At 35.1% G+C, this 11,947-nt stretch overlaps 1 protein-coding gene and 1 pseudogene across 1 annotated transcript; one reads left to right on the forward strand and one right to left on the reverse strand.

The window, feature by feature from the left end:
* Nucleotides 1–2,808: 2,808 nt before the first annotated feature.
* LOC135679693 (uncharacterized) lies at nucleotides 2,809–6,343 on the forward strand (annotated as a pseudogene).
* Nucleotides 6,344–7,525: 1,182 nt separating this feature from the next.
* On the reverse strand, nucleotides 7,526–11,325 carry LOC135679026 (uncharacterized). The gene is made up of 6 exons (XM_065192378.1): nucleotides 11,196–11,325; nucleotides 10,810–11,120; nucleotides 10,643–10,720; nucleotides 9,139–9,220; nucleotides 8,097–8,224; nucleotides 7,526–7,993 (listed from the first exon to the last, which is right to left on the reverse strand). The coding sequence occupies exons 1-6, from the start codon at nucleotides 11,278–11,280 to the stop codon at nucleotides 7,769–7,771; spliced, it is 909 nt and encodes a 302-aa protein (XP_065048450.1). The 5' UTR covers nucleotides 11,281–11,325; the 3' UTR covers nucleotides 7,526–7,768.
* Nucleotides 11,326–11,947: the final 622 nt, after the last annotated feature.

Raw genomic sequence — 11,947 nt, forward strand, 5'->3', positions numbered from 1 at the left:
TCCATCCAATTCAATCCTAATTTGATTTTAATTGGCCCCTATTTGAGTTAGTAGGATTTCTCCCAAAACTAACTTAAATTGAAACCCTAACTATGATAATTAAGGCTAAACAATTAAAATGTAAATAATCCTAGTTGTCTGACATGTCAAGTGTTTATCAGAACTCTCGGCGAAACTTCCGGCGTACTCCCAGTGAGCTTTCGGCGAACTCCCAACGAGCTTCTAACGCATCGTCTAAACCTTCAGCGTATCCCCTGATTCTTCCGACTTAATATCCGATCTTTAATTCTGGCCTAACATTTTATTCTTTTTTAATTATTTTATCTTTTCATGATTGTAGTTAGTCCTACATCACTTTTTTCAATACATGGATTAGATCATTAATTCATCAATTGATTTCATCATCAAAATCTAAGATTCAACACAACTTACAACTTACCAATTGAAGATGTTACTTGAGAGTCTTATAAAGCATTGAAAGAGAAATATCTATAATTCATTACTACTCAACCCTAAGGACAAGGTTGTTTTGAAGAGGTGAGAAATATTATGATTCCTTAATTTTATAAGTCCTTCATTTTTTTTTGCATTACTACTTTTGATGTAGCAAATTAGGAATTACTATTTTTATTTTTGTTAGAAATCCTAGTCCTAATTGATTAAGGATTCAATTATATATATATATATATATATATATATATATATATATATATATATATAATATAATGTCTTTGATAATTTTTCTTAAGTAATCAAATATAACTTAAAACCTTTGGCTAATTTGGAGGTCAATCCTCTAGAAGCAATCAAATTTTTATTTATTTTTTAAAATAAAATCCTAAGATTTTATCAAATAAGTTTCTTCATTGAGAAGGAAATACCTCCTAATGTAGTGTTATGAATGAGCAAGTTGATTATAATTCTGCTAAGGATCCTTTAACTATTCATGGAGAACCAATGATAAGAGCTAAAGCTAAAAGGATGAAAGAAGCCTTAACTTGTTTGATGGAAGGCATTTGGAAGGAGCAAGCTGGACAAAACATTATCAAGGTTCTATGGATACAAGAAGAGCCTAAAATGGTCAACCTGATTCAAATAAATCCACATCATGAAGAGAAAGTCCAGTCTTGAGAGAAGGATATATTTTTAGCTCATTTTGAAGAATAAAGGTCATTCAACCATATTATACCATATTAGGAATTATGGGCTTATTCATGAATAATCATTCAAATCAATTCAAGGTAGATTCATGAGTAATTTACATTCATGCATTAGGAATATGAATATTATTTAGTGTATTTAATGGATTCATTCCCTTTGTACTTGGCTTTTGTACTTTTATAAACAAGGCTGACTCCCTTTGTAACGAGGACAATTCAGAAGTATATTCAATTTTAAACACCAATGAGTGTTTTATTTTTAAGTTCTTGTATGAACTTTGAAACTTATCAAGCTTTTCTGCTTGTGGCATTCAAAACCCAAAAATCTTTGTTTTTCCTTTCAACTTATCAAGCTTTTTAGTTTGCGACGTTTTAAGGGAATCAAAGTGATATTCTAATTACTTCATCAAATTTTCATTGATAAAGTGATTAGAAGAGTTTCCCTAACTTCAATCTTGAATGATATGTCTTATTTCAATTCGTTGGAGGGGGTAAATTTGCATTTCATATGTATCATAACTCTTTAGCTATTGTGGTATATGGTTGCTAAGTTGATGATTTCCATTATTTGGTATCAGAGCTCGGCTCAAAGGTTTGCATATCCATTTATTTGCTATCTTTTAGATTTTCCTTTTCTCTTCTTTGTCTTTTTCCTTTTGCACAATATCTATAATCATTGTTCTTCCTTCATCTTCATTGTTGTGCTTCTTGTGTTATTACTATTCTTCTTTGTAATTCCGTACTTTATAGTATAAAAAAAAAAGAAGATCAAGAAGTCAAAAAAAAGAGAGAAAATCAAAGGTAAAAAAAAAAAGAGATCAGAATTATAAAAAAAAATTTATGGATTCAAGGATTTCTTGCAAATTACATAATTCTATCTTTGTTAATTTGAAGTCCTGTTTTGGTTTTCTTCATTCCAAAAAAAAAAAAAAAATCCTTTGTTCAATTGATATTCGAATTATAGTATTTGCTTATGATTAAAGTGCATTACACACACCTTTAAATTGGTCTATCTTTTGTTTGCTTTTAAACCTACCCACTTTCACTATTTTTGAATTGTCATAATCTGAATTGTTTGTTTAGGTATCTTAGTTGATCTAAGAACTCAAATAACAAAACAAGAAAGGTAAAAGGCAAGAGTGGTGAGATCAGTATCGAGAAAAGCCAAAAATTATGTGAAACACGAGTGAAGTGAATCAAATCTAGAGCAAAACACGTGAGGGAGTGTTGGTGAGGTTGTTCAAACTTTGTTTTTCAGGTTGTATACATGTCTAAAGAGAAAGAAGCGAGTTCTTCATCAAATGATATTTTAGTTCAAGCAATGCAACAACAATTTGAACGTATGTTCAAAGTGATGGGAGATGTAAGAGATCATCTAGAAAGGCATGATGAGGCAATTAATCGATTGTAAGGTGAACCATGACATGGGAGACAACCAACCTTTGTCAATGATGAATATGATGGTAGTGATGATGTGGATGATGACCAAGTTACTCTAATTGGTCAATATGTTAATCCTAGGAGATAAACTAGGAGAGGATGTTTTGATGGTGTGGACAAAAATATAGGCAGTATCAAAATAAAAATTCCTTCTTTTCAAGGGAAGAATAATCCAGATGCTTATTTGGAGTGGGAACAAAAAGTGGAGATGATCTTCGAATGTCACAACTACTCCGAAGAGAAAATGGTAAAATTAGCCGCTATTGAATTTTTTGATTATGCTATTGTTTAGTGGGATCAATTGTGTAAAGACAAGCGTAGAAATGGTGAAAGACCCGTGGAGACTTGGTTGGAGATGAAACAAATCATGAAGAGGAGATTTGTCCCTAGCTATTACTATAGGGATTTGCATCAATGGTTGTAAACCTTAACACAAGGTTCCATGAGTGTTAATGAGTATCACAAGGAGATAGAGATAGCCATGATAAGGGCTAATGTGGAGGAAGGCCGTGAGGCCACCATGGCTCGATTCCTGAGTGGATTAAATAAGAACATTGCTGATCTTGTAGAGTTGCAACATTATGTGGAGATTGAGGACATGGTGAATGTGGCCGTGAAAATTGAGAGACAACTCAAAAGAAAAGGCACAAGGTATGATACAAAACCTTATTCAAGTTCTTATTCTTTTTGGAAACCGAATTGGAGTAAAAAGGATGATAAACCTATTGTTAAGCCTAAAATTGATGAAACTAAAGGCAGGAATGAATCAGGCAGCAAGGGTAAAGGTGAGAATCTACCTAATCAAACTAGAGGTATTAAGTGTTTTAAGTGCCTTGGGCATGGACATGTGGCACGCGAATGTTCTAATAAGAGAGTTATGATCATGAGGGATGGAATTGTGGAGTCTGAAAGTGAGAGAGAGGATGATGATGACATTCTAGAGGATGCTAGTGATATAGAGTATGCTAAAGGTGAAAATCTAGTTGTTCAACGCACACTTAGTTTGCAAAATAAAAATGATGAACATGGTGAACAACATGAAACTCTGTTTCATACTCATTATTTGATTGCTAACAAGTTGTGTAATGTGATTATTGATAGTGGAAGTTGTACAAATGTGGCAAGCACCTTGCTCATGGAGAAACTGAAATTACCTACTATCAAGCATCCAAAACCTTACAAGTTACAATGGTTGAATGATAGTGGTGTAGTAAAGGTAAATCGGCAAGTGTTAGTTTTTTTTTTAATTGGTAGATATAAGGATGAAGTTTGGTGTGATGTGGTACCTATATATGCTGGTCATATGTTATTGGGGAGACCTTGGTAATATGATCAAAGGGTAATACATGATGGGTTCAAGAACCATTATTCTTTGATCATGGATGGACAGAAATATCAGCTTGGACCTTTGCCTCCAAAAATAATTTTTGAAGACCAAATGCGTATAAAACAACAATATGAGGAGCTTGAGTCTTTATTAACTAGAAGTTTAGGGAGGGAACAAGAAAGAGAAAAAAAAAAGAAAATGGTGAGTTGAGTGGTAAAAATGAGAGTACGGGCAAACACAAGGGGAGAGAAAACAAGGAAAACTTGATTGAAAGAAAAATGAGTGTTTATGCCAAAATGAGTGATGTAAAGAAAGCCTTAGCCATGAGGTAGCCCTTACTTGTACTTTTGTACAAGGATGTTTTGATTGCTTCTAACAAAATTGATAAGAGTTTGCCTAGTGTTACTGTTGATCTTTTGCAGGAAAATGAGGATCTCTTTCCCGAAGAAGTTCCTAATGGTTTGCCACCAATTAGAGGAATTGAGCATCAAATTGATTTCATTCCAGATGCAAGCATACCAAATAATCCAGCATATAGATGCAACCCCGAAGAGACTAAAGAAATTCGAAAGCAAGTAAGTGAGTTTATGAAAAAGGGGTATGTGCGAGAAAGCATGAGTCCATGTGTCGTTCTGTTCTATTAGTGCCTAAGAAGGATGGATCTTGGAGAATGTGTGTTGATTGCCGAGCCATCAACAAAATCACGGTAAAGTATAGACATCCTATTCCTAGGGTGATAAATGGAAAACCACTTTCAAAACTAAATATGGTTTATACGAATGGTTGGTAATGCCTTTTGGCCTAACTAACGCACCTAGTACTTTCATGAGATTGATGAATCATATTTTACGTGCTTACATTAGAAAGTTTATAGTTGTTTATTTTGATGATATACTTGTATATAGCAAAGTTTAAATGAGCATATAACACATTTAAAAGTTATTTTTGACGTGCTTAGAAAAAAAAGGTTATATGCTAATATAAAGAAATGTACTTTTTGCACTAATGAAATTATTTTTCTTGGATATGTTGTTAATGGTAAAGGAATACATGTTGATAAAGAAAAAGTGAAAGTAATTAGGGAATGACCAAAACCTACTAGTGTTAGTGATGTTAGAAGTTTTCATGGTCTTACTAGCTTTTATAGAAGATTCATTAAGGATTTTTCTACAATTGCTGCACCATTAACTGAATGCATAAAAAAGAATATGATATTTAGATGGGTGAAAAACAAGATGATGCTTTTAACTTGCTTGAAAACAAACTTAATTCAGCACCTTTGCTTGCTTTACCGAACTTTGCTAAAACTTTTGAGATTGAGTGTGATGCGAGTGGAATAGGAATTGGAGGAGTCTTAATGCAAGAAGGCAGACTCATTACGTTCTTTAGTGAGAAGGTAAGTGGAGCAAGTCTTAACTACCCGACATATGATAAGGAGTTTTACGCTTTGGTAAGAGTGTTAGAGACTTGATAGCACTATCTTTGGTACAAGAAATTTATTATACACACCGATCATGAGTCCTTGAAATATCTCAAAGGACAAGGGAAGTTAAACCGTAGGCATGCAAAATGGGTAGAGTTTATCGAATCCTTTCCATACATCATCAAGTACAAACAAGGTATGGAAAATGTGGTTGTCGATTCTCTTTCTAGAAGGTATGTTCTAATTTCTCAACTTGATGCAAAATTATTGGGTTTTGAGTACATTAAAAATTTATACAATTCTGGTTATGATTTTGCTAATGTTTATGGGCATGTGAGAAATGGGGTTTTGACAAGTTTTTCAAGCATGATGGTTTTCTTTTCAAAGAAAATAAGTTGTGTTCCTCAATGTTCAACGAGAGAATCACTTGTGAGAGAGGCACATAGTGGAGGTTTAATGAGGCATTTTGGGGTTAGAAAAACTTTAGATGTGTCAAGTGATCATTTCTTTTGCCCGCACATGAAAAGAGATGTTGAGAGATTATGTGAGAAATGCATTACTTGTAAACAAGCTAAATCTAAAGTAATGCCTCATGGATTGTATACTCCTCTTCCTATAACTAGTGAACCTTGGGTTGATATATCCATGGACTTTGTCTTAGGTTTACCAAGTTCAAAAGGAGGGAGAGATTCTATTTTTGTTGTTGTTGACAGGTTTAGCAAGACGACACATTTCATTCCTTGCCACAAAACAGATGATGCAACACATGTTGCGGGGCTATTCTTCAAAGAAGTTGTAAGATTACATGGCATTCCAAATACAATTGTGAATGATAGAGGTGTGAAGTTTCTTAGCCACTTTTGGAAAATACTTTGGAGCAAGTTGGGTACAAGGCTATTGTATTCAACCACTTGTCATCCACAAACAGATGGACAAACGGAGGTGATGAAGGTGCTGATTCGAGGACGAATCATTTCGAGGAAAGGGGAATGATATGAATGAGCAAGTTGATTATAATTATGCTAAGGATCCTTTAACTATTCATGGAGAACCAATGACAAGAGCTAAAGCTAAAAGGATGAAAGAAGCCTTAACTTGTTTAGTGGAAGTCTTCGCATTTAGAAGGAGCAAGCTGGTCAAAACATGATTAAGGTTCTATGGATACAAGAAGAGCCTAAAATGGTTAACTTGATTCAAATAAATCCACATCACGAAGAGAAAGTCCAATCTTGAGAGAAAAATATATTTTTAACTCATTTTGAAGAATAAAAGTCATTCAGTCATATTAGACCATATTAGGAATGATGGGCTTATTCATGAATAATCATTCAAATCAATTCAAGACAGATTCATGAGTAATCTACATTCATGCATTAGGAATATGAATATTATTTAGTGTATTTAATAGATTCATTCCCTTTGTACTTGGCCTTTGTACTTTATAAATAAAGCTGACTCCCTTTGTAAGGAGGACAATTCAGAAGTGTATTCAACTTTCAACACCGGTGAGTGTTTTGTTTTTAAGTTCTTGCATAAACTTTAAAACTTATTAACTTATCAAGCTTCTTAGTTTATAGCGTTTTAAGGGAATCAAAGTGCTATTCTAATTACTTCATCAAATTTTCATTGATAAAGTGATTAGAATAGTTTCCCTAACTTCAATCTTGAACGATCCATCTTGTTTCAATTTGTTGGAGATGGTCAATTTACATTTCATATGTATCATAACTCTTTAGCTATCGGGGTGTATGGTTGCTAAGTTGATGATTTCCATCATGCAGCTTTTACAAAGCTCGTGATTCAAAGTTTTCCGTTTATCATAACTAACTCATAAGGACTAGTCAAATTTGGATAGGTTCAAAGTGCTTACAAGCGTCATTTTGATCTCTGTTAAGCAATGTAATTATCCATTCATAACCCATGGCTGATCAACAAGTTTGCCAAGTGATAGATACAATTAGTTTCTCAATTGGCTACTGTTCCTTCTTCTTTTTTGTTTTTTATTTTTGTTTTGCTGGTTCAGCTCCCATGCACAAATTGGTTTAGATGGGACAATAACTGCCAACAAAGCCTGAAGGTTGATCAGGATTTCAGCATCTTGTCCTAACGGTGATGTTAGTGTTAACATAAACAGAAAGAAATCTAGTCATAGTTCACAGAAGAAAATAATTACAATTTGTATGAAGGATTCTAACTCATTCATGAAAAGCATAAATTCTGTTTTCAGATAAAATACATCTCTGTAAAATAATTCGTCTATAATCTTTAAAACCCAGTACCTAGCACATTTGACTCGTTTATTTCTTCTTCCACTTAATGAGACAGCGCATCTGAGTTGTCTCATGAACAATAGAATAACTGTGAACGATATGTTGGTCTTACAGATCAAGACAATCGAATACATCTCAAATTGTCATCTCAGGCATGCATACTTCCTTTGGTGGTGTGAAGCTTTGATAGAAGATAAAGGCAACTTGAGGAGAGGAGAATAGATGCCGCAAAGCATAACAAATCAGCTGTAGAAGATATTGTCACCTTCTTGCTCTTCTCGAACATCCCAACCAATAGTACCATCACTATGACGTGCCCCAGCTTGGTCTTTAATTCATTGACGGACTGTATGTCTAACCACCTTGGTCGTTCCTAAACATATTAAAGCCGGAATGGTTCAGAAACTAATGTAATAATATTTAGCAACTTGTTCTGAAATCTAAAATCTAAACTATGACTGAGTAACGGGATAAACCAGAAGTTTGAATAACCCAAGAAGGCTTGATCCATAAGATGACATCTTTGCAATGTCAAGATTACTGATGAAGAGTTCATAGAGACCCATTCCAAAGACGAGCATCACAGTTCCAATAAGATAGATATCTGAAGTGGAACAACATGAAGGTTAGTGATAGACTAGTGCCATCTGCAATGACATCAGTTTCTCAGATGAGCCTTCAACTACCAAGTAATCCGCAGCTGTATTAGTTTCTGGCATGTGAATGAAGAAATGACTAAGCAAATCTTAAGAATGTTTTCAGCATCAGTTGATTGGCAGGCTATGTCCAATTACATGTTCAAAAAATGTGTTCGGGGAGATAACAATAGGCCATTTTAGATTTTCCAACTTAAAACTCAAAGATATCCATGTTCTGTGACAGAGCAGGGTGTGTTTAGACAACAAACTGATATTTAGGAAGAATGGAAAATTCAAGTAACATTAAATGAAAGGAAAAAAGTGAACCCAGGAAAGAATGAGCAAACTGCTATGAGTGACTGTCCAGAAGAACTGTGATACAGAGATACCATGCTTCGTTTGGAATATGCACAACTGAGATGTCTGCTCTACAATATATGAAGTGTTAAAGATGTCGGTGTTACAGGAGAAGATAATGTAAACTCAGGCCTGCTTATTTCAGCACTAGTTGATCAGCATCACTATGTCCAATAACATATTTCAGATAATGTGTTCTAGGAGATAATCTAAGAGAGATATTGATCATAAGCAGCCCAGAGGTTAACTTGTCAAGGACAATGACACATTTTAATGCACACTTTACACCAGAAAGTTAACTTGTTAATGACTAGACAATAACAAAAATTAACACCCACCACATAATTTAGAATAATGAAGGGAAAAATCTTAAAAGAATTCAAAGTTGTCTATAGCCAGTTGCACAATAATGTTTATAATCAATAAACAAAGAATGGTAATTTGATAATATCCTTTTATGTAGTGTGTGAAGCAATTCCTGTCTATTTCAAAGTATACAAATTTGAAATATACATTGGCTTACCAATGGCTTCGATCAACATCAGAATTACTTTCCCACCACTCAAAAAATATTCTCTGAATGAATCTATCACATATGTGCAACCCTGCACAAGCACTTGGTCTGGTTAACTTTAGCGGACTGTTTTAAGTGTGTAAGAAACTGTTCGTGGAGAATAAAAATGGTAAGTTATAACTTCTGCAAATTATCTTGCAAGTGAATACAGCTCCATGCAACTGAAAACCAATTTTAGTTAGCCATGTACTGCCCATATTTTGGTCATTTATTGTACATCCATTGGAATCTTGATGGACCAACATACCTTTGTTTCAAATTAACAGCAAAACATAAATGTTTTATTAATTAATATTATAGTTCGGATACACCAGTAACAGATCAAGATGATCAACAACCAAACAAGTTGATCACAGGGATTCAGGAGAGCTAAATGGTAAATATCATAATTCTAGTTTTATTGCTTTGACCATTTGGTCAAAGCACATAATAACATACGCTACTGCTTGAAAGCTGTACAAACATAATTAGAATAACTATGTGAATGTGATCATAAAGAATGGGTTAAGAAAGAAAGTAACACAGTGAAGAAAAGTTGATATTAGTATAATAAATATAAACTTCAAAGACTTGGAGCCATGGTAAAGTTCGACTGCAATAACATGGATGCTAAAGGTCCAAGTCATAAATCTCTTCATGCAAGGTTAACCTTGTATAGGTTCGAACCTTCTCAGACATTGCAGCACCAGGGACCTCTGGAATTAGAATCTAGATTGCCTTTTTTAGTTAATAACAAGTTCAACACCAGCTAGAACAATGAAAAGACAGAAAAATGATTTCCAATTAAGTATATCCAAACTGAACTACCCCCACATGAACTATTTAAATATAACAAAAGAAATGGTCTCCATTTCCCAAACGAAATGTAGAAACTAATCTATTGGCCTTATCATAGCTGATCTCTACAGAAGATGAGTCAATGTCTCTACAACAGAAAAAACACCTACAATTTTTTTGACAAACTAAAGATTGCCAATTGGCCATGGCATTGTATTGGTAAATAAAATGTGCAATGTTCATCAGTTCATTGTAGAACTCCATGATAATTTGCATAGCGAGTATTACATAAGAAACCCCACAACTAAAGCCACCTGAACATAGTAAAGAAAAAAATTTGATTAATGGAATACATGATATAAATTAGTAGTCAAATTAAAGCCAGAAAAATATTCAATTCACAGCTGCAAAAAGAGGATCAAAAATCAATATTTATATAATTTGGAGGTACCTTTCTTGGGGCTAAAAATCACACACGTTAGTTTTCATTTCTTCGTAGCATTGAGTATGGTTAATTATAGCATGGCCTAGTTTACACCTTCTACTCCATGCCTGCTCCTGTATCTTTCTCGCCACTAATTAACCAGAGTTATTGATGACCTTAAAACGAACACCTCTCATGCAATTTAAAGAACTACCACAGGACGAAGAAATAGTCTACCAAGTGCGATCATACCTTGAGAAAGCAGATTACGGAACCCATCAGAGAACCAGCCACCGCGAGAAACGTGAAAAACCGGCACCTATATATCACCTGCAACACAAAAATTCTTATCGACTGATGAACACTTCCTATTCCAAAATCGTTTAGCGACGTCGAGCCAAAAAGGAGAAAGCGCTCGCCTTTTCGATCTTCTCTTCCATGTCGTTAGCGTCTCCTGATGAATCGAGCACGGCATCCCTCCGGAGGCCCGGTTTGGCCGCGGAACCAGGAACAATGGTAGAATACGAAACCGAGGTAGTCTCGGCCGCGCCGGAGCTCGCTTTCACGGGTGCGAAGGAGGCAAGCCTCGGCCCCGCAGAGAGGATTCCGAGCACTCCATGGCCGACCGTCGGCCTGCTGTATAGTCCACGTGGCACAGAGACTTGGGAACGGGGAAGGACGAGGCGGAGGGACTTCATGGCTGCCCACCGGTCACCACCAGAAGCTCGACCTGCAGATACAGCAAAGTTGGTTCGTGCGAGCGGTGGATTAAAGGAGGAAGCGTTGACGACGACAAACGATTTACATTGAAGGTGGAGTCGGGAAGGAGAAGGTGAGGGGACGGATTGCACCGGTGCCACGCCCTCGCCGCGGAGGAATGGGCGCCACATGTTCGATGTTTGGCTCGCCGCGTAAACGACACGCTCACAGCGCACTGAGCGTCCCAATCAACGCTACGTTGTAAAGAACCCGTTAAATGAAAAGGCATCCAACGAAACCGTTATGTAACATTAAAACGGACTGTTACGGCATTATAACGCGGAAATAATTCTTTTATCCTTTTATCAAGAATTAATGGCTCATTTGATCGTAATTTTATAATTATTTATTTTTATCTTTAATGAATAATAAATTAAATAAAACCTCTTTTGATGAATTTTGTGTGTATATAAAGACAGAAGTTTCATGATAAAGTACAATTTTTAAGTAAATCCAAATAAACATTTCACAAATAAAAAATCAAAGTAACTTGATTACAGGAATATGGTCTTGTGAAAAAAAAGATGAAGGTTGGTCCTCTATGATTTGAGTGATTAAGGTCTGAATCAACAATATCACCAATTTATCATTTTCTTGGGAATATGGGTTTATCAAAAATCGATTAGGTCATAGAAGCAAGACTTTGGTCAACCAATTTATCAACATATGTGAAAAATATATTTTGGACAGGCTGATTGAACTTGAGATGGACATGAAGGATGTGTGAAGCGAACAAAAACAAAAGTTGAGTGCACACTTGCAAAAAGATGACAAAGATGAGGCATGTTTGAATGTGAG

This window comes from Musa acuminata, chromosome BXJ1-7, assembly GCF_036884655.1.
Source record: "Musa acuminata AAA Group cultivar baxijiao chromosome BXJ1-7, Cavendish_Baxijiao_AAA, whole genome shotgun sequence".
In the NCBI taxonomy this organism is placed as follows: Eukaryota; Viridiplantae; Streptophyta; class Magnoliopsida; order Zingiberales; family Musaceae; genus Musa; species Musa acuminata.